The 23,848-nt window shown below is 40.2% G+C and overlaps 1 protein-coding gene across 1 annotated transcript in view; it reads right to left on the bottom strand.

Annotated features, from left to right (window-relative positions):
• Nucleotides 1-23,848, bottom strand: part of SHTN1 (shootin 1) — a 59,233-nt gene that overhangs the window by 2,006 nt on the left and 33,379 nt on the right. The window contains exons 9-16 of the mRNA XM_030453232.1: nucleotides 19,628-19,774; nucleotides 18,225-18,378; nucleotides 17,126-17,231; nucleotides 15,379-15,461; nucleotides 11,564-11,673; nucleotides 10,896-10,949; nucleotides 7,916-8,036; nucleotides 7,322-7,505 (exon numbers count right to left, since the gene is read on the bottom strand). Coding sequence (XP_030309092.1) covers nucleotides 7,322-7,505; nucleotides 7,916-8,036; nucleotides 10,896-10,949; nucleotides 11,564-11,673; nucleotides 15,379-15,461; nucleotides 17,126-17,231; nucleotides 18,225-18,378; nucleotides 19,628-19,774 — 959 coding nt within the window. The remainder of the gene's footprint in view (nucleotides 1-7,321; nucleotides 7,506-7,915; nucleotides 8,037-10,895; nucleotides 10,950-11,563; nucleotides 11,674-15,378; nucleotides 15,462-17,125; nucleotides 17,232-18,224; nucleotides 18,379-19,627; nucleotides 19,775-23,848) is intronic.

Raw genomic sequence — 23,848 nt, forward strand, 5'->3', positions numbered from 1 at the left:
AGCGGTGGATGCCTTTCTCGCGGCACCGTAACCTGGGGAGTTGGACCCCTCCGGGGGCTCCCCAGAACCTCATGGCATGAGGTGCTGGTACCAGGAGTGCTTACAGAGAAAGCTCTGCTTTCTCACCTTTAGGCAGGGCCTCACACAGCAGTGGGGACATGGCACAGATGTCCAAAGTGGACTCGTGCAGAACACCTCAGTGCAGGAGGGGTCTCCAGGCACCAGTGAGTGGGGGCTCTGCTCTCCGTGGAAGCCTAACTAGAGAGCTGCTGAATGCTCTCTGCTCATCCAGAGCCTTTTCTTTATCTTTCTATAACTTATTTCTTTATTATTTTTTAATTTTTCACACTTATTCATAGGGAGTGACCTTCCATACTGCCAAGATAACACCCTTGGAAGCAAAAAGAATCAACTGGAGGAGAGAGAAAGAAATTCAGCTACTGGATCCATCTGCTATGAACCACCCTTTATTGTGACAGTCTTTGTCCTGAAGAAAATGACAAAGAAAAAAAAGAGGTCACCCCACTCAACAATGAGAACATGGGGTGGAGAATGTACTGGCTCCCACCTGATGGGGAGAGAGTAAATGTAGAGGTTAAAACAAATGAGTAATCACAGAAACAACAGTCCCTGCACTTCTCATTTCAGGAAGAATTTACTCAGCTTGCTATCCAAGCACTGGATACAGCAAATAAAATTCCATGTTTGAGCTTTAATTACGAGAATTGTCTCTAACATTAGAACTTCAGCATAAGTTAATTAATGCAGAAATTGGTGCTAATAGATACAGTTTCAGACTCATTTGATTATCATCAGAAGCTAGTGATTTCATACAGAAAATAATGTTTATTCTATGCAAAAGTTGCTAATCATTCCAGAAAATACAAGGTGGGGTATTTTCAATGTTACTGCAAATTAAACTTTTTAAAGCAGTGTAACCAGAAGAGGGTTATTTTTAAAAGTGCTACCTCTGAAAAGCTGATTGCCCAACACTATAAAAATGGTCAAAGCCATAAATGCCAAGTTCATTTTTATTTCACTTTGGAGGTAACTATCTTTCAAATCCCAACAGCTGGACTATTTAATACAATCTGGTGAATCAAAGTATAATTCTTCACTGGGCTCACAGTGGGGAGTCTGCATTAGTGTATGGCAGCATTCCAACAACTGATGCACGGCCAAATGCTCTGAAGCCTGTTTCATTTATAACAAAAATGGATAAAATGGCAATCATATTTACCACTTTCAAAGGACAGTAAAATGAAAGACGTCGATATAAAGAAGTTTAATGGAGAAAACCAGTGATTAAATCAGTGTTTCAAGCATAAAAATAAAAATTACTATTCAGACTTCCTTGTACTCCTGTTCCCTTCTTTGAATCCTTTACACTGTTGCAGCACCAGCCTGACAGTGCTGCTGCTACAGCTGAGGTATTGCTAAAAATTATTAACCCTACTTATCAGGTATTCAGAGCTCATTTTCTATAGTTTGTCCCCAGCAGAATACAGGCACAATAAAGTTTCAGTGCAAAAATAAAGATAATTCTGGTCCTTCCTTAAAAAAAAAAACAAAAAAGGCAACGAACTACAAACAAAAAAAGCAGGTTTTACTGCTAGCAGTAAAGCTGAGAAAAGCAATTAGTATAGGTATAGTTAGCCACATTTTTTAACAACTATAAATTTGTCCAGCCAAGGTATTTTCATTTAGCTCTATGCAAAGCTCTCCCTTCATTAAGATTGCTAATGGTGCTATCAGTATTCTTGTTACTTGTCCAACAGTATATTTTAAGCCAGAAATTGAGAGCCTACCTCTATTGTACTCCTTCATACATAAATGTTCAGAAGTCTGCATGTATTTTTATGAGTAAACACATAAAATCTGTACCATGATATCCAGACTGATCTGTGGCCCAGATTTAGATGATAAATGCATTTTATATTATTTGTATGGGCTATCCAAAGCCCCACAGAGCACTGAGAAGGACTGCTTGTGATGGAAGAGTAACAAAAGCAATATACTCCATGTATATATCTACAGAAACTACAGAAGATGTGAAAATAAAGGGTTAGGCCTGATGGGCTGTTTGTGAACCAGCACCACTACTCCCTTTGTAAATAATTTACTATAGGAGTACAAAAGGACAACTGAGACTTGGATTTTCTTTGTTTCCAAGTTTTATAACCTGGGTATTACATTTAACCTTGCTTGGTGCTCTATCCATGGTATCACTGAAGTTTTTCCATTTGAAACCAGAATTCCATGAAAATATCACAGAAAGCTTCACTGGATGGAGTCCCATCTGATTTCCTACAAGATGCAAAAGCAGAAGGCTGGGGGAAACCACTCAGGGAAAACACTGTGGGAAAAATTCATGGGATTTACAGCATACTTAGGAAACACTGGTAAAAATCTATTCCAGCACAGATGAGTTTTGCAAAGACAGAGTGTAAGTATGGGAGGCTCCATGTAGATATCCTGCCTGGAGTCTGAGCTGGTATGAATGAAGTCATTTGTGCTCCAAAAGCCAACACTTAACATGACACCAGATGAGCAGACTTTGCCCTGTAAACTCCCTGATCTAGGACACTGAAATAGCTGCCATTGCTCCTCAAAGCAAAACTGCTTTCAAACCCTCCACACAATTCCACTGGCACTATTCCTGACTCTCCAAAAGATGGGATGTGATGCATTAAGTCAATCTGACAGGTTTTCACCAGCAGTTGCTTCTTTCCAACCCCTATTGATTACAGCTTATTTGCCTGACTCCTACCTGCCCTGAGCCCAGCATTCCCATTTTCCTACAAGATTCCCATAACTGAGGACAAACATCACTTGTGCTCTTACTCCAGTTATTGTGTCCTCATCTCTCCTGCCTCAGACCCAGACTGACCATGGTGTCAGCCCATACAGAAGAGTGGGGCTCAGCCCAGCAGGGTCACCATGGCCCCTCTTGTTCCATGCCAGACCACAAAAGCTGAGTCAATTTTATCCTCAGTCCAAAAAGTTGAAAACAGCAGCCCCGGATATGTTGATTACATATTTCAGAAGTTTTAAGAAGGCTGGGAAATACAACAGACAGGACCAAAGGTTAATACCAAAGAGTAGTAAAAAATACAACAATTCCAAGTCTTGAAAGTCTTTGATGAACATGAAAAAAAAATCCATCACACTATAGTATTTGTAAAAAGGAAATTACAGGGAATACAAAGAAAGATGATAGAGAATTAGTCTGTGGATTCCCTCATGTGACAGTACCAGTACTATCTGTAACACCAGACATCTCTGAAAGAAGTCCAAGAAACCTTCTCCATCCCAGGAACTGCCTCTGCTAAATACTGCTGAGTAGAAAGGCCATTAACATTATAGCAAGCAGAAAAGAACTGCAGACAATCTCTAGCATGGAAATAGTTCCCATTTTTAGGTGCTTTTTTGAAAATCTCAAAAAGATTGGCAAAATATTTGAATGAAGAATCTTGGAGAGCTTCTACCTGCTCTGAGAGCGTGCACAAAAAGGGCAGACTAGGAAAAATGTATGACAGCAACTTTAGAAAAAAATTTAAATTGAGGACACCTCAAACTTCCAGAGCATCCCACTGTTTTCCTCATTTGTTGTTCAAACTAAATTGCCCATGTTCAAGCTGCACTGGAAAACCTTTGCTGTTCTGTCTAGCTGGGGCTGAGCTGGTTCCTGCAGAGCTGGTAGATGATTCAGGGGTACTAAGATTACAGCCAGGAGAAGGAGGACAAATCCTTTAATTGTATAAAATCATCAGATTAAGACTAACCCTCTTTGTGGTTCACTCTGTTAGCAGAGAACTCTGCTGCTCAGAGACAAAGTGTTTACAAAGTGCTGGGGAAAAAAACAAAACACCAAAAAAACGATGGGCAGAGCCAGACACACCTTTCCCTTCTGTGTCTGCACACCACAGGGAGTCAGGGGAACTCTCTTTGCTCCCAAGGGAACCAAATTGTCACCTAATCTCTTGTAAGCAATTGTTGCAGAATTACACTCATGCTGGGTTAAACATTTGGGAAGAGATTTGCAGAGGAAGTTACCTGAATACTGAGGTAAAGCCTCAATTTCAAGACATCATTCATGTCTTCCCCCTCACTGCCACCACACTGAAACTTCACACATTCCAAATCACCTGCTCAAGGGCTTTGGACCCTTTTTCTAACATTCTCCTGCACTGAAACACCACCTCACCTAGTGGTCTGAAACACAAATTTTTCCTCTAAATTCATCTCTCTGAGCTGTCATCACTTAAGTTTGACTACAGGGACACTTTAGAATCAACCCATACCTGCTGATGTTTCAGCCCTTTTTCCACAACCCCTCCTTTGGCACCTCACACCAGTGGCTCAGCTGACACAGCTGGAGGCCAAAGCTTTGGTAACATTTAACCATCTGAATAACCAGATTACAAATCCTACTTCAACCAAAGGCTGAAAATTCCTTACCTTGTCAGTATTGGGGTTAGACTATCCCTGACCTGGGTAGTATCCAGGATTTTACTCAATAAGCTGACTTTTGTCTAGGTATTATTCACAGCTATATTTTCCAGACCTGACCTCCCTTCTCCACTAGAACATATGAGCTCAACTTTTTACTCAGCATGAATAAAGAAGGATGTACAGGGCTGTTTGCATTCAAATGTCTGCATTACCTCCTCCTTCAGGTTACAAACCTGAGTAAATGGATGGTGCAAAGAGAAACATCTCCTGCACAGCTGTCTCTGAGGTTTTCTGTAAGAAGCTCTACAGTAAAATCTAGGTGCAGAAAAAAAAAAGAATAAACAGTGCACTGCAAGGGACTCCTGGTAATTATGAGCCATGCATTCCTCTACTGGGCTATGAAAGGTTTGATGAGCTGACACAAACAGCTGAAGCAGGTCACACCTTTGTCAAGATTTCAAGGAATTGTAAATGATGAGACAGCTGCATCCTCTTACCTCAGGTAGGAGGAAGGAGAGCCACAATAAATCTTTTGTGTGCCTTTGGCACATTTTGGATACTTGGTCAAAGCAGCAGAGTTTGTTTCCTAACATGGTCTGCTTTAGGAAATGGCATGGTGCAACTGGAGCAGCCTGTGCTCCAGATCAATGTCCTCAAAACATGTTTCAGGGGTTTTGTTTACTGAACTGGCTCTTGTGTGACCCTGGAGCAGGCATTAAAGACTGGATTATGTCTTCTGGTTTGGTTTCACTCATCCAATGAATCCAAGGATCCAGTTTATGCACTAAGACCACTCCATGACATACATCAAAGCATAGAACAACTGGGAGACTTGCTTCAGAAGTGGTCTGCTGATCCAAACTGAACTGCTAGGATAGATGTACCCAGGGAAGCCCAGAAAAATGCTAGCATCAGGCATGCTAGAGAAATGAACTTCCTTCTGGTGTCTGCTTCAAATGAAGCCTGCTTCAGAACAGTGTTTACACACCTTGGAGCCTGAAGGCTGCTTCAGATAACCCCTGCAGCAAACAGCACTCAGGAGGAAAAGAAAAATAATTGCACTTCAGTGTGGTATGAAGCATCTGGTTTGTTTCTGCTCTGCCCTGCCAGCCCAGAAGCAGAGGAGTGTGAGAGCCCCAGCACCTTCTCTTTTGCTGGAAAATCACCCTCAATAATGAGCCTTTCCAACTGAGCAGGTTTACACCAGTGACTTGGTGCAAAGAAGCCCTGCAGCACTCAGGAATCTGGCCCACCACATTTGTTTTAATGCTTTAAACAGATAAATTAAAGTGAAATGTGTCTTTTAGATTGTCACTGAATAGGCAAGCTGAGAAATAAATTGAGCTTCATATATGCTTTTAGTACACATAACAACTGTGACTGTCAACAGAAGATCCTTTTCACTGTCAATTCACCACGCATTCTGCAAGACCTTGGGGCCTGCAATTACTTCATTTCCTTTCTTGTAAATGCAATTTCCACTTAGTTTGGTGGAATAAAAGATAGACAAAAGGTGGTAGGAGTTGCTGTATTTTCTGATGAAGGTCATTGGTTCAAAACTGTAGAAATCCACAAACTACAAACAGTATTTTTCAGGAACAGCCTCACCTTTCTGTCAGAGTAGGTGTTCAAGAAAATGCAATGGCATTATTCATGTCAAATTGACTGCTGAACAGATATTAATCTTTCTGACTAAATTAAAATAAAGATCACCTTTCTTTTAAGGATACTTAAATAAAAGGGGAAAATACATATGATTGGAAAAGACATTCAGTTTTTAAAACTCATTGTGAATTAAATAAAACTGTAGGCACAAAAGGAAATTGGGCTCTTTATCCATTCAAAAATAAACAATAAAAGTACCTGTGGGAGAGTGAAGTACATATCAGTTCATAAAAATAGATGTGAACTGAATTTCCAGCTCATTTGTCGTGACTTACTCCTTTGAACTAAGCAGTGAGGACCTGCTAGAACAGGCACTGGTGGCATTTTGTAACAGATAGAACAGGAAATCAGAGGTTTAATTAGCCATGATTACCATATCCTGCTGATCTCATCTATTCTCTTTTCTTGAAGTGATGCTGACAAACAACCTGGCAAGAGAACTGAAGCAAGTGCACAGCCTAATTTCAAAAGAAACTAGGTATTGTTATAAAACAAACCAATCTTCCACTAGATCTGTCTGAAATAAACAATTCTGAAGCACATTTAACTCTTTGATGCTGAATTGGCACCTGGGCTCCTCAGTCAGCTGAAAGATTCCTCTGCCTGACTGTGCAAATGCAGAACTAAATGGGGGCTTGGGGTGGGGTTTTTTGAAGAATCTTAATATTGATGTTTTAAAGTAATTCAGAGCTTTTAGCAACAAATATTTAAGAATAATAGTTAGCACTCATTTCAGTCCAACAGAAACTGCCCTGCACACCTGCTTACAGACTAATATGATTTACATGATTCTGTTTTTTCAAAGAATTGCTAGAACTACCTTTTTACAAAAAAAAAAAAAAAGAAGAATACACAACTATCTTCCCTCTTCAGGTATGTAAAAAAAACCTCAACTAAACCTTGCCATTCCTTGAAAACACATTTAATCCTTTGCTTAGGGGTGGGGTTTTTTTTGGTAGACAAGATGAACTTGAACACGAAATGAAGACTGTTCAAAGATTCTACAGGAAGAGAGCTTTATTACAGAGAACTGAATTTCTACCCTCATGTGAGACTGCAAATCATTTCAGAAGTCAGTGGTAAACAGCTGCAGACTGTACATTAATGCTGCTAACCAGAGGTGATGTTAAATTACTTTCAAAATGCACCAGCTAAACAGATAAGGTATTAAAATACATATAAGAATCCATATTCTACTTACTGTAATGTCAGCTTGGAGCCCGGGACTCCCTTAGGCTGGCTGGAGACAGGACCTGAGTCGGGGACTTTGGAGCTGAATTCTGTCTCCAGGTCTTTCTTGTTCAATGCTGTTTGTGCAGCACTGGCTCCTGAACCCAGCACAGGCAAAGATTTTGATTCTGATGTAGCCAGAGTTCCAGTGGGACCTAAAACCCAAAGAAAATTTAATGCTTCTGTTATCTAGATTGACTGAGTTAGAAGCAACACGTACACACAGTAGAATTCAAACGAACTGCAAAAATCAAAGGGGAATTTTGAATTTCTTTCAGAAATATTTTCACAGTTGGCTTAGACCATTAACCCCAGTAACAGCCTCTGGTCTCCAGGCAGGACACTAGGAACTGGTGTATCTTTGGCCACGTGCACAGAATATCCTGACAGGCAGAAAACAGGGATGAAAAGCAACAAGTGCTATGCGGAACAACTCAGTACAGAAGGAAGAAGCAGGGTTCTCCATAAAGGCTGAAATGGCAGTGGTCTGGAGGGGAAAGTAGAGCTTCAGGAGTAATTTAATGCAGGGAAATGAAGAAGGCAATGAAGGATTCCTGTCACTTACCACCACTGTCCTGGTCAGTGGTGACTTTCCGGCGCCGCAGAACTCGTTCCAGCTCTGTCTCACTGCTCTCTGTTTCAAGGGACCTCAAACTCCTGGAACTCGTGGATTTATTCAGTGTTTCCTATGGCAAGAAGCAGGCATGAAAAGCTCTCTGAGGAGCTACTGTGCTTTGCCAAACATCCCACATGCACAACGTGAGAAGCACAGAAAAGGCACTGCAGTGCTAGACCAGGGTGTAGAGCATTGTCTCTGGTACAACAGAGAGCACCATGGGCTCAGCTCCCCACTCCTCCCTTTGCTTGGATTTCCCAATGTAGGGATTAACCTCCCTTAAAACATTAAAGGCTGATACCAGCTTTAAGAAAGATGCCCTGGGTCACTAATGAACAAACTGATGTTTACAGGGAACTGCCAGGCAGCTATCTCCATCTTAACATTCAGAGAATGTTAAAAATCTGTTGAAGCAATACCATGCCCACAATCAACCCCCATAAGCAAAAACAGATCCGTATTTTCCTGCTCCAGTACATTTTATATGTTAGTATTCCCCTGTGTTCCTGCATCCTGGACACATCTGCAGAAGTCAATAGGTACTAACTGCAACTGCAGCATGTTTTTATATCCTATAGCATAGCTGAAACATCCCCTGATATCCACATACTTCACGGGTTTTCTTATGGAGAATTAGAGCTCAAGTTGAAACAGTTTTTTATGCATATAAAATAAACCTGCATGCTATCATTGCCTTATCCCAAGGTTAGTATTTTGTATCAGTGAAGCTGGAAGCACAGCAGCACTTTTCTTAATGGGAGAGACAGAGGGGGAAGGCTTTAATTAAAGCCTGAAACCTCCTAAGGTTTCCCACAGGAATTTTGCCATGCAAACAGTGCACACTGCATGCATTTCCTAGCTGACAGCAGCCAGTTACTGGATCAGCACCCACTTGACTGTAAAACTTCCTCAAAATATTTATAATGCAACTGAAAATTTGGGCCCTCATGTGCTATTTCATTCTCCCTCTGAGTCCTGCCATCTTTAGGAGCCCCCACGAATCCTGTTAATTCAGTCTTCCAAAACATGCCAGGCTCATACAGCTTTTTTTTTCCAGAGCAAAAATAACATACTATTAACATCTTTTGTTGATAAGCACATAACTTCTGATCAGAAATAGCAAATGACAAAAGGAAATGGCATCAAAAGTTACAAAAACTGTACTACTTTTCAAGATACCAGCAAAGTAACTCAGATTCTTCACCTCCCCACCCCTAAGTTAAACATTTTCTTTGGCAGCTATCTGAAATCTGACTGAGCAGGTACATTATTAATAAGTAGTATGCTCCAGACCTGTACAAACATACATGTACAAAAGCAACTTGAGCAATGGAATCACTCAAACTCTGCAATTTACAGAACAAAATTGTGTTTTTCCTTGTAACAATTACATGGAGGTCTCCAGGAAATGCATAATTAGCATAGTAACAACAAATGTTTACTCCATCACATCCCACCCCCATGTTTGTTGTCTGACTGTGCATAATGATGGGTCTCAAGAATAGACTGGAAATGGATTTTATGTAGTTTGTCTTACACTGCAAATATCCTGAAGGGTTCAAAAGCAACAAGCTAGAGACAGAAGTACAGCGACTGGAGGTTTCTTCCTGCTCCCTCTGAAGCACATAATCAAGTTTCCCCTGATGTCAGTGATACAGTCACAGAAATAAAACAGCTATTAGAGAAGGAAAGGACCTTCAGCAGGATGGTTGAGTCTAACCCTGAATGATTCTGAACAGCACACCACATCCAACTACTCAGACAGGTACAGAGTTCCATTTAAAGACATAATATCTATGTTGTATTTCATTTTGCTTTTCTATTTATCTCCACACAATTATGTCTCTCTCTGATTAGTTCAGCATTTAGGTCTGGAGGCTCTCTAGCTGATTTCTTCCCTTCTTCCCCTGCTTTCACATGACTGGAGCACAGTAAGTTTAAAATGTCATTGGTGCCACACATAATTTTGAATCATAGCACAGGCTGTGGCTACACTTTGCTGTGCTCTCTTGCTTCCCTCAACACAATACTGAAGTTACTTTTGTAAGGGCTGTTTAGGTGCTATCATGAATGATTAGAATGATTAGCATGAGTAGCCTTACCTTCTGTGGAGCACACGTGAAGCATTTTGCTTCAATGTGGGCAGAATTTCACTGGTTTTCACCTTCCAAAGGCAAAATTTCACCTGATGTGCCAAAGCTGCACTTCAACTTTAAAAGCTTCAGGGTCAGAGAGCAAGAACTACAGCTCCTTCTGACTGAGATAGCATTTTAGCACTTGTGCAAAATAAACAAGCAGTTAAGTAAGAAATGCACTATATGAGCAAAAGAGAGACCAGCAGCAAATAGAGCATTGCTCTGAGCAGGAATAAAACAAAGTCTAATGTTTTTACTCAGTGATAACTGGGTATGGAGACAGCTATCCAGGTTTCTTTACATATAACTGCAAACCACAGACCTCTTGCTCTACACTTAGTCTATGTCTACACTAACAAGAAATGAGGTGCTTCAGGAGAGAGGAGTTGATGACATGAACCCTACATCTATTACATGTGCAGTTCAGGGGCCTTTGGAGTAGATGTTTTCAGCTGCCTCTCCCTCCCTAAGCATTCTCACTGAGAACTTGGGAAGTTTCCAAAGGACCTATGGCAGGTGCAGCCCGTAACATCCTCTCTAGTAGCAGGAACACACAGATCCAGAGCAGAGTTACCAGGCTAGTTTTCTCCAAAACAAATTCTGTTAGCAAGACCAAAACCAGTCTTTAAGCTGGATGAAAATGGAACCCGGTGATTCACTCCAGAACTGCTCTACAGCTTCAAACCAAAACACTAAAGCAGAATTTTCAAACACTCAGCAATTTTTTGCACAGATGGCCCTGTCATTTCAATGAGAAGGGAAAAAAACGAAATACAAACTACACATTTTCTTACCAGAATCCCTTTTAATTCTTTCATTGCACTTTCAGAGGGCTTTGGTGTTTCTGGCTGTAAACAAACACAACACATGCATGTTACAAAAACACCTGAAGGGGCTCACAACAGACTCTGTACTTGAAGACAGCCATTGCACGAGGTGTGCATTTGCATTATATTCCTCTGCTTTCTCCTCTCATGAGTCCATGGCTGACATTCAGCTGACTTTCTCATACAGAAGAAGGGAAAAGTCTTTGTGAATCACAGCCCAAACATAAAGAAAAATTGTGCTTTTGTGAAGATGGCAAGCAATATTTTACAGTTGCCACATTGAAGTATTAGTGTTGAATAAAAGGAAGCAACACTGCTAAATGCAGTCTACTTCTTGATCACCCCCTTTAACCAATTCCCTTATTGTCTCCATGATTTTTGTTTCTCAGTAGTTTACAAGATATTTGCTTTCAGTTCCTTCCTATGCCAAATAGAAACTGGCCTTCTATTTACTTACTCTTGGCTTCACTTCTTTTTCTGTTCTTCAGATTCATGCTGGTCTAAATAATTTTATTCAAAATCAAGCAAAGCAAATGAGATGGGGCAAATGCATTCCTCTGAATGTGTTACAGAAAGTCTGATTTGGTTTTCAATGTAAATTACTGTATTTAGCTACTCTGTTATTTATTCCAAACCTTTGTTTTAGGCCTGCTTGACTGGTTGACTGGTCTCAGATGAACTCCCTTTTTAATTCTGTCCATCATTTCTTCAACAGCTTGTCTCTTCAGATCTGTAACTTCTTCACCTATTCCAAAAATGAAAGAGCATATCACACTCCAGGCATGAACTACAGAGGAACAGTACAAAGAAAAAAACATGTTCAACAGATAACCTACTGAACAGCTTACTTGCCATTTGCAGACAGTTACCATAATAAAAAAATAATTTTAATAAAGAAACAGCATTTACATACACAATGTACTTGGTGATACTCCATGCACTAGGTCTTCCTGCCTGCACGTGACACATATTGCTCATGTAATACCCAAATTCATGCTTTTTCTCAGTTTTATTAAAAATGTAAATGATAAGCACAACTATATAGGCCTATTTTTCAGGATCTTTCTTACAAGACCACTGTTCAACTCTTATTTTTCCCTACCCCAAAGAAGCACTTTAAGCTTACACTGCATACATCTGGTCTGGAGTCCCCAGCACAAGAAGGACACGGAGCTGTTGGAACAAGTTCAGAGGAATGGCCATGAAGATGATCAGAGGACAGGCTGAGAAAGCTAAAGTTGTTCAGCCTGGAGAAAAGAAGGCTCTGGGGAGACCTTTGAGCACCTTCCAGTACCTGAAGGAGGGATCCAGGAAGGCTGGAGAGGGACTGTTCACAAGGGTGTGTAGTGACAGGCCAATGGATAATGGTTTTAAACTGGGAGAGGGCAGAGTTAGGTTAGACATTAGGGAGAAATTCTTCAGTGTGAGAGAGGTGAGACAACAGAACAGGTTACACAGGGAGCTTTTGGATGCCTCAGCCCTGAGAGTGATCAAGGCCAGGTTAGATGGGACTTGGAGCAACCTAGTCTGGTGAAGTGTGCCCCTGTCCCTGGCATGAGGGTTGGAATTAGATGATTTTTAGGGTTCCTTCCAAGCCAAACCATTCTATGATTCAATGTTTCATCCTGCAACACGGTAGCAGAATACAGAAACATCATTTCTAGTGATCAGGAATCCCAGCTTTGGATACCACACTAGTAGTTATCTTTGCTATCAGCTGAACTGTCACAAGCTCTCCAAGGAACAAATGCCAATACATTTACAATGCCAATACAATACACACTGAGGATGCAGCTGTAGACTTTGCACCCACCAAACTGCAGTGCCTGCAGAAGTCTGGACAGAAAAATGCAGTCCTGAAAAATGGAAAACTCCTATTATAGTTACTCCTGTATCAACAGCTCACTGCTACAGGCTGAAGACCCAAGGGCCAAAGAATACAGCCCCACTTTCACTCTACCTGTTCACTCTGTCTCAGCAGAAATTTCCACAGCTTCAGTGGCACAGGAGAAGCTGAGAATGTCCCATGGGGAGACCTATATGCAGGCCACCACAAGAGTACCAAACATGTCTTGTGTTTCACATGGGTTTAAGAACCTTGCTGGAACAATCCACCAGCATCTCAGAGTGAACTAAAATACACATTTAAAGAACACTACATTGAGTTAAAGGGCAAAACTTCAATACCATGAAAGGAAATGGTTGCTTTTTCAAGAGATTCAGTACCAAGGATGTAACATATTCAGATGACACGAGAAGCCATGTGATGAAACTAAACAATACCTGTTAACTTATCAGTGTTCTCCATAATGTAACACAAGACACTTAATGTGCCATACCAAAAAGGGGAAAAAAAAAGTACTTGAAGCAAATACATGGAGAAATAAGGTTGAAGCTATTCAAAGCCACAATGTTGTACCTTACATAACAGGAATTTTAAATAGACTTTTGCTCTCTCACTTGTCAGGGTACTATTGATGATTCACAGAAATGCAGTTTCTGTATTGTAAAGCGATTTAATGTCAGGCTTTAATTTCACAAACAGGTTGTTTCAAATATAAAAGCTTAATTGGTGGTATGGGATAGAAACCACTCATTCTCAGTCCTTAACAAGGGTCAAAACAAGCCTCAAGTTGGATATAACTAAATCAAGAAAGAACTTTCCCCCCTTTATTTTTTTTTTAAGTATAGCTCAACTATTAAGAGAAGCAGTTTATATGTGATTGAAGAAAGGTCAGAACTGTTAAAGTTTGCTAATAAATAATGAAAGAATGGGGTGTAGAGAACTTCAGTGAATTTCATAGTATTTCCTGCAATCACAGTTTGTAACAGCCTTAACAAAAAGGTGTAATCAAAACATCTAGGATGCTTCAAGGTAAGGAAACTTGATAAACGAAGGCAAAGCAATTGAACTTTTACTGAAAGACAAGACTGACTCTTCATCAGAGATCTTGGAACAAGGTCCCTTCACTAATTACTTACCAGTTACCAAAGATCCCCTAAAGACCTGCCCATTCCTGGGATCATCATCTGAAGAGTGGGAAGGATGGGAAGGGTAATACTCCCTTTCCCCCTTTTCTGCCTGTTGGTCCCACCCAACAATCCATCCATGCTTACACACCACTAGTCTGCTAACAGCAATTTTTTCTGTAGCAGTTATATCCTATTATATCCTATAATTTCAGCCAGGTCCCCTTCCCCAGCCCCCTTCTTTGTTTAAGTGGCAGCAAATGAGTTAAGCAATTCACTACAAACAAACTCCTGCTGTTTCAGATGGAATAGGGAAACAGCAAGAAAAACCTTGGTTATTTAACTTGCAGTGCCTGTCTAAGTAGCTCTGACTCTTCAAGCACTCCTGATCACTTGTAAATCTCTACTTAACTCCTGCTCTCAACCTACTAAGTTTCCAACTTCCATTAACAACAATAAAATGTAATTTCAGCTGTTACTTTGCATGCAGAGCCACCTTAGTGCAAGATTCTGTTTTGTTTTAGGTTTGCAGTACTATTAAAGGATTAGCATCACAGTCAGTTCTGAGTGGTAATTTTGTAAGATATTAATTGAAGGATGAAAACTGAAGCATTTAGCAAAGTGGCTGTGCAGAGAAGCTCTAGTCAGAGGATGTGACAATCAAGAAACCATTTGGAAACTTCTCTGTATTATCCTGTATATAACCTGCTCTGAGCTCAATGCTTTTTTGGGTTTGTTCTTCTTCCTCTTCCAGGTAATCTGTGCAAGTGCAAAGCCCAGGACATGATGTAGCTGAAACTAAATGCTGGAGTTGAGTCTCTCAATGCTGCTATAGTGCAACTGATACAGGCAGGACCAAGCTGCCTACAATGGGGTCAGCATAACAGCATGGGGCCTAAACCAAACCATCCTGTTTCACCCAGCACATCACCAGACCCAGATAAGTGCTTATCTTCTGTGAGCCTATAATAAACATGACTACTCACTCCCAAGGGGAAAGAAAAAAAAAAAAAGATACCTAATACTTCCTGCCTCATCAGGGAATGAAATCAGCTCAATGACACATCTGATAATCAGGAAAAAAGCCAGAAGTAGGAAGACAAGAACTTCTTTCAGTTACAGCAAGTGCTAGGTCTTCCCTTAAGGTTTCTGAGCTGCAGCATTGAAGACTGTTCATTCCAAAATCCATTTGGAAAAATAAATTGGATGCTGATCACCAGCTCGGTCATGGGGGTGTAGATGGCTCCAAGGGATCTCAAGGAAGCTTGCAGTACTAATGTTACAGTGCCAGAGATTCCACTTCCCATCTCAGAGCACGTATGACTGAGCTGCAGTGACATTTCTGGTCTGCAAGGTGGATGAACACGCTGGGACAGTCTAGAAGCATTCCCATCACTATCTACACCCAGCTCAGCCTCATTAGCTTTATCTGCAGCACCCAGTGAACAATCCACACGACCTGTGAGAGGATGAGCTGTACCTGACTCCTGCTGGGGAGGTTTCTCCTTCTTGCTCACGTTGGTGTTGGAGTGAGATCTCTTGCGAATCATTGACATGAGAGACCTTGGGGGAGAAACTGCTGTTAGGATCAACCTGAACATGACACACAAACAGCTTGATTATACAGATACTTACAAAAGACTCATTTAACAGTTCTTGAATGCAGGTCTATGTACTGAATTACCCCTACTCTGCCTCCCATCAAAATGCACTGGAGAAATTTATTTCTTTTTAACAGACATTAGGCACAAATCAAAACACTGCAAGATTTGAATATTAAAAGACAGTGTCTCATTGTGACACATGATAAACTGAAGCTCCTTCAGCATAATATAAGGAAGAGCTGCAGATATAGAAGTGAAGTATTATTCTACAGAGGACGCTTAAATATGGTGATCAGTTTCTCCACACCAACTCCAAGTTTGTAATCTTCTTACAGTGTCAAATAATTATCCTGTCACTGCAGTCACAACATAAAAGTCCAAGCAAGGAAATGATTCATCCTAAAGCCCAAGTAAAGCTCCTCTGCAAAGCTGTTGTGTCAGTAGGGTCTATAGCTCACTACTGAACATTGCAACCTATAGACTGAAGTGATCTCCCTGACTTAGAGGGTCAAAACTGTGTCCTTCCAGTAAAGCTTTGACACCTGGCCTCTGAAACCACTTCTACACACACCATAAACTTCACAGTGCCTGAAGGAAATACTCTGATTTAACTACTACAGGGCTTAAAATGAATAGTGCAAGTAATTAAGGGCACAAACTTAAAAAAAACCAACCTTGAGAACATCACCACACAGCTAATTCATGCTACACATAAGTGAGAATGAAGCCAGCAAGCCAAGAGTTAACAGACATACAAGGACCAAACACAATTGTTCAGAAAATGTTTAGTTTGGACTTGTAAAAACAAAGCAACATGCACAAAGGGATGGATTTTCTCTAGTAATCATCTCTATTCATACATTTCACATAGTAGTTAATAATACTCCTGAGTGTAATTTCTTATATAAGGTTAGAAAGTGTCGTCAAAGCCCATTTATTTTTAAAACCAAGCAGCCAATAAGATTAGCTGAGTTCCTAAAATTAACAAATTATGCTTTGGGGCTCAGTTAATTAATTAATCTAATGCCTGACACATTATATATTGTTTAGTCTCCTTTATGGTCCTTTTAAAAAATTAGGCTTAACTTTGATAATTTTGTACAAAATTGCTTGATGATGGTGTGGTGATTTTCTGGGTTTGTGGTTTGTTTGGGTTTTTTTGTTTTTAACTTAGGAAAGCAATTGTGAGAACTCAGTGGAATCTGCATTTTCATCACCAAGATCCAATGGGATGTGACACATAGTAATCAAACACATCCTTTTTGTTCAAAGGGGTTTTCTTAGCAGCAGATTCAGACAAGCACTTCACAAGTCTGTAATTACAGCTATCAGGTGAATAGAAAAAAAATAACCTCTTAAATCTAGAGGAGACAGGTATCCCTCCCCCTCCAAAGTCACAGCCTAGAGAATTTGTTAGGCTTGGCAAGGCAGGCACTGCTCAAAATTGGTGTCATCCTGCTGGCAGGTTGAGGGCAGAGAGCTTGTCCTGCTGGTAAGGAGGCCAAGACAGACAGAAAAAGCATTTTTTCTTTAGAGACACTTTTCCTGCTTGGATGCAAACTCATGTAATGCATTCAGCTTCAGTAAAGCATTGCTGCTGTGAGCCTTGGTTTAAGCACTTACCTTATAGGGTTAGGAGGAGGGGGAGGAGGCAAAGGAGGAGGAGGTGGTGGGGGAGGAGGTGGTGGAGGGTTCTCAGACTGCTGTATTCGTTTTTGAAGCTCATCAACTGCACAAGATCAATAAAGCAAACTAGAGTGAGTAAAGCAAACCTCCTATGGTTTAAGGAAAAAATGCTACTAATTAACTACAAAGTAAACAACAAGACTAAACCATGCAATTAAAGTCCTGGTTTTGGCAAGCATGCTACCAAGAACAAGGTCCTAGATGCACAGGATTCTCATTAAACCAGTTGCTTCCCACCTGAAAAATAAACTGATGCTGTTTCTCATAAAGGATTCTTCATATAAAATGATAGAGCAAGGAAAAATTTAGCACATTTCTGCTGTGGTTGTACTGGAGAATGAACTCAAAAGAGATGAGAGAAATGAACATTTTCTGCTGCCAGTCTCATCTCTGTGTCTTGCTGATGGACTTTGGTGTGTTTTCTCACCCAAAAATAACCAAAATTTGGCAGTGGGCAAACCAGTTTCTTTTTCTCCTGTTTTTTTGTGTCAGATTTAAAAATGAGGAACTTACTTTTCTGTACTTGAGATGTTGTCAAATGCAATTAACTGGGGAAGGGCAGAAACAGAATAAGTCTGAAGTTTCTGAAGAAAAAGTCTGAAGAAGTCTGAAATTCCTTTTTGTTACAAAAAATTCTTAGCAATAGCTTCTGAATACAGTAAGAATTATGGCAGCAGTGCAGCATATGATTTCCTAAGTGAATATGATTCTTTGTTCTCATAACAACAGATTCCAATTAAAATGACAATCTTGAACACTTAACCTTGAAATTTAAAAATCAGGACAATCTAAACAATCTAATGACTGTACTTTTATACTTTAACATAAGGTTTGCAAGGTTATTCTTTGAGACACATTCCAGAGATGACTGTTCTGTGGCTGAAGGCAGTTGCTGTATTTTGTCTTGAGAAGCACAGGTTTGGGCCTCAGCTACACAAAAGTTGCTGCTTTTCAAATGTAACATATATAAAATTATCAGACATGCATCTCTCACCCCAACTCTATCTCTAAAATGAAAGCTATTACATTAGCTTACCTGAATGCTTTAGGTCTCTAGCTTTTTCTTCTGAGTTTTGACACTTAAGCTCTAATTCCTTTTTATCTTCTTCCAAAAGTTCTAGTTGCTGTTTAAGACGATTAATCTCTTTATGCAGTGCTTGATTCTCTAGCTGCTCTTCCAATTCTTTGATCTGCAGTTGGCAAACAATAGCATTCATTACAGGAACAGGTATTTCCTTTTGACAAGTAACCTATTATTCCTGAAAACATGGTGGTAGAGTACAGGACTGAAATACAACTCCCAGAGACAGGAAAATTTTTAATGAATTTGACAGATTTTTCTGAGAGACATCAGAATTTTCTATTATGATCCTAACTTGTTTCATGTCTTTCCAAGAATAAGTCTTCAGCTCCAAAGTACTTAGGCTACAAGATGTTCCCTTTTTATAGTTTTTATCATACAATTAGAATTTAATTTCAAACCTTTTTTCATTTGAAGGCCAAGAACATTTTTTTCTCTTACTGACTGCTTCCACTGACAGGTTGGTTATTTAAACTCCCTTGTCTCAACTCATGCAGATGCCAGTGAGTGACCTAACAGAATATCAGGTTCAGAGGCAGCATTCAGGTGCAGAGAGGCAATCACTTTCCAACTCCCTGAACATAAACATTTTGCCCTAGAGTTCAAGGATCCAAAGATACAGAGGTTTTCTGTGAGTTGGCAACTATTTTTCAAAAATTCTCATTCAGAGGTGTGTGAGATTACAGAGGGTCTTAGCAGTGCTGCATTGATGAAAGCACAGGAACTGCTTCCTAGGATCAATTACCAGAGTTTTAAGAACAGGCCTCACAACTAAGGGAAAACTCATTTCCAGTGAAGCAATGGTAATTTCTCCCACTTAAAGACTCATCTAGTCTAGTTTCAGAGAATATTTGTTTAGATTCTAGCACTTCAGATCCTATCATATCATTCTGCAGAGTTCACCTCACATTTCCCTGCTCCAGCAGTCTGGTTCTTCCCTGTGCATGGTTACTTCTTTAGCAAGCAAGCAAACATACTGATGGTAACTGCCCACCTGGTCTTAGCTCACCTCACCAAAACAGCCTTTATTTGACTCAACACCCAAAATACCCTCCTCCATTTCTTCATTTAATGGTACTTCAGGTAATGCTTGTAACTAAGCCTGTGCTTTACTGGCATCCAGAATAAAATATTTAACTTAATCAGAGCCTTCAGGCTGAAAAGCCTTCAGGTTTTTCACTCACATCTTACCAGGGAACCAGAAGGAAGGAATCACAGTATTCCACAAAATTTACTTTTCAGATTGTAAACTCTTCTAGGGGATAATATCTCAAATAGTTCTGAATGTAACAAATACATGGCACTTCTTCAATCTGGGAGGCTTTCAAAGACCTCTTTGTGAGAAGTTCCTGATTTACCTTTTGTTGGTGTTGAAGCCTCTCTTCTTCTAATGCATGGGTGAGCTTGGCATTGTCATCCAAAGCCTTCAAAAGCTGTTGATCAGGAGCAGCATTTTGCAGAAGCAACTGACTTTGTCTTTTCATCTTGTTTTGTTCAATATACATCTGCCAAAGCAAAACCCACCCACAACAGAAACAACAGGTAAGCAGAGTCTAACACTATCCTGGGAAATATGACAATTGGAAATTAAAAAACAGCATTGTGCTGGTATGGTAGGTGCAGAGTGAAGAAGCCAAGAAGGAAGGGGAAAGGAAGTTTGAGAGCAAAATTTGCAAAAGCAAAGCTCACACTGAAAGGAACCAGGTGTTTGCTGAGAGAACCACCCACTGCTACACTTCAATTACCCACATGTTGGCAGTATTCAGAATTTAACTGCATTTATGAATTTTGATTCCTGGAAATAGGAACAATCTGATCCCTATCCTCAGAGCACTGGGGAGAATAAAAGAACTCTGGGTGGAGGGAAAACCATCTATGAATTCACAAGTTACCTCCTCAGACACATCTGCAAGCCTTGGCACAAAGCCCACTTATTTGAGGGTTCCCTGGATATGTGAATGATGGAGTGGCTTTGGGAAAGAATTTCAGCTCATGTTCATGGCATCAGGGTAGGCACTTGCTCCAGGAAAGGTATTTCAGGGTAATTCAAGCTTTTTACTTCTGATTCTTGAGGTTTTTTTTTCTCTTCCCCAGTAATAGTTCTGGTGTGGGGAACAGATACATTGGGGTGGGGATAATCAAACAGTCTAGAGAAATGACTGATAAAAATGTGATCACACATTTGTCCAGGCTTCACCAAAGAGATGCAGGGGCTGTCAGCACATGCAGAATCCATGAGACAGATCTGCTCCTTCCAGACTGTTTAGGAACTTGGAAAAAAAATTCTCGTTAATTTATTCTGCATCTTGACATCTCTTTCAGACACAGGGTTGCCCTCCAGGCAACAAGGGTTTTCCCTCTTCCAGCTGACAAACTCAGCTGTCCCTATTCTTACAGGGACAGGGTGACACTGAGGTTTTGGTTGAGTGTGCTCAGGTCAGCAAAGTGTGCCACTTACAGCAGGAGAATGGAGAACAGCCTGAGAACACACACACTCCCTCAGGCTGTAAAAACACTGCTGTATAGTATGACAAAAGCAAGGAGGTATTTTAAGAATGAAGTAGTAGAAATAGAACAGTTCCAGGAGATCTTTTCGGGTTCCCAGACTATATATTCACAAACCAAAATTACAAACCAAATTTACAAGGTTTCTTCCTGCCTGGTGCTACTGCAATGCTACATGATTTATAATAAACTTTAAAATAACTGAACTTCAGAGAAACAGCAGGTGAGGATGCAGGTTTGTAGCAAGCCTTCCACCCAGTGCTTTGCACAGACACTTTAAATAAATCTTCTTAGCAAGCAACTCTCTCCCAAGCTGTACAGAGGAAGAAGGCTGCTGACCAGGCTGAACTTTTCACTCTCCATGCAGCCTGCTTGACCCTGCATGCCAGTAAGACTCAACTGATGCAGCTTTAATACTGATAAAACCTATAATGAACACCTCATTGGGCAAAGCTGTGCCATGGGGGTTGGCAATAAAGGACTGGAAATACTTGATGAAGAGGAAATAATGAACACAGGTTCCAGTACTATACTTTGTTATAAACCAAACAAAACCACACATATGGCAATACATGGTGCAAATGTGCATTGGACATCAGCTCCCTGACCCTGAATTCTGCCAAACTAATTATGCCTGCATTAGCTTAGAATGTTAGGGCTGTGGCAAGAATAATCCAAAGGCAAGAGAAGTTGAGAATCAAAGCTACCTGCCCCATAAGACTTGCCTTTGTATTGTAGCTCATCTATTTGATTAGCATTTTATCTTCTTATAAGAAACAGCATCTTTGAAACCACATGCTCTAGAGAGGCTCTAAATCACTGCTGAAGAACTCAATACTGTCTCAAAGCCTCCTGCTTTCCTGTTAAGTCAGTCAGAAGTTATTTAACTCTGACAGAAACAACTTCTCTCTAGAAGCCACCTTTATCAAATATCACAATTTACCTACTGTGAACTTTCAAAGCAAAGTGAAAACTTGGGTTTCATTTTTCTGGATGCTGAAAAATGGTTTGAGGTGATACTTCCAGGTTTTTGTTCCCTGAGTTTCTGCCACTGAAAGAAACAGAACAGAGCTGTTCTAGCCTGAGGGTACAGAAAGCTGCCAAAACAAGAAGAAATCAAGTAAAGCAACTTGATTGTTTCATTTTGAGCAGATACTTCCCCAAATACAGAAAATGCATATTCACATTTTTGCTCCTCTGCAAAAAAACCCAAAAAAACCAAACAAACAAACAAAAAAAACTTCTTGAAAAACTCGATGAAAATCTTGTCATTCAGAAGTTTTAACAAGCATTTGCAATTAGCTTTATAAATTACTTTCATGCTTAGAATAGATGTGAAAGTTTTCTTTGCCACAAGACTGCCACTCGTAACCTAATACTGTAATCAGACACAGAGGAATCAATTTCTCATGGGGAGTCCCATTCATTTCAGAAGTTAGTTACACACATCCTTGAAGTACCAGCATACTCCAAAGGGAGAGACAAAACTAGACAAGAATGTCACAGCAGATAAAGCAGAAAAAGAGCTGGTGGTAAACTGATTACCAGTTTTTAAAAGGTTGCTCCAGGTGTTTGACACGGGACAAAAGAGACCCTTACAAATTAATCTTAATTTAAAATTAAAACAATCACTGGCTGCATTAGCAGCACAGAACCCTGACTGCCTGAACAACCCTGTATATTAATTAAAGTGACTGCTGAAAGGGCAAAACAGCTACTAACAGGATTATTTGGACTAGGTGGAATTTAACCAATTGATGGATTAATTCCGACTTTGCCACCTGCGAGACAATTATCTGCAGAGTATCCCAATCAATGCTAGAAACACAAGTCAGTGCTGGAGGAACCTAATGAAACCACGACTGCAACTAAAGGCAATTCACAAAGGACAACAGTTTGCTTACATCTATCATTCATATTTACAAAATCTCCAAGTGTTATGCAAACCAGCACATCTCTATTTCCCATCTCTATTTCCCTGGTGAGTTTATGAACAGAAACTTCTGTTGAGAAGGGCAATATTTTTTCCTGAGTCTTACAAAATGCAAAGCCACCTTTTAGCTTTCAGTAAGGGCAGATTCAATCCCATAGCTGAGGTCAGCTGTGCTCTGGCCCAGGCATGGGAGTAATTTTGAGGTAAACAAGTGAAATTCAAACATGTTGTTGTGTCACGGTCATTCAGAAACACAAAGGTTTGGTATGCTGGTTTAATGCATCTATAAGTACTGAGAACTGGAGGAAAAGTCATGAATCATGCACATTTCAGCTTTTAATCCATCCAGATCACAGTTCTTTTTAACACAGCCTTTCAACCTCACAAACTGCAAACTGTTTTACAGATAGCCATAAGCACTTGGGAAACTTTTTGGTTGTTTTTTTTTTTTTCTCCAGTTGTGTGTTTTGAGATAAAGCCTATTTTAGCCTCAAAAGTGAAAGGAACCCCAAGAACCCTGCTCAGCAGTTTAACACTCCATTTCTATTTATCTAGGATAAAAAGCAAACAGCTCAGTCCTAACTTTGAGAGCACTCTGCCTCTTCCCTGGGAGGCTTCCAGAGTAACTTTAGGTGCAGGGGTTGTCTCCATGCCAGCACATAGACAGTAATACACTGTTCACTTTACAAAACATTGCTGCAAGGCAGGACCTACGCTTAATAAACCATTTATGTCGGATTATTTTGTTGAACTCATGGTATTTTTACATCCCTAAGATTTTCAATTTACTTCTTTCACTGTGTTCCTCCCTTTTTGGCTTGCTTTGGCTGCATGTATTGTAGTTTGCTCATCTTTGTGGAAGAGCACTTTTCAGGGGTAGCCTTTATATTGTTGCGATGGCCTTCAAGGTACTCTCTGCCTTCCTTTGTTTTCTTATAAACTGCTCCACAAAGAGCTGAGAGATCTTAAAGTGTCTCTTAAAACATGACACTAGAATTCTGGTTAAGCTTGCCAAGATTCCTGTGTTAACAACCCTGTTTTATTCAGGTAGGTACAGAATTTTCCATGCCCCCGCCCCTTGCACACTCTATTTATTTAGTGCTTTTATGAAGATTCCTGTACCTTTCACAATGGATTGTGA

This window comes from Calypte anna, chromosome 6, assembly GCF_003957555.1.
Source record: "Calypte anna isolate BGI_N300 chromosome 6, bCalAnn1_v1.p, whole genome shotgun sequence".
In the NCBI taxonomy this organism is placed as follows: domain Eukaryota; kingdom Metazoa; phylum Chordata; class Aves; order Apodiformes; family Trochilidae; genus Calypte; species Calypte anna.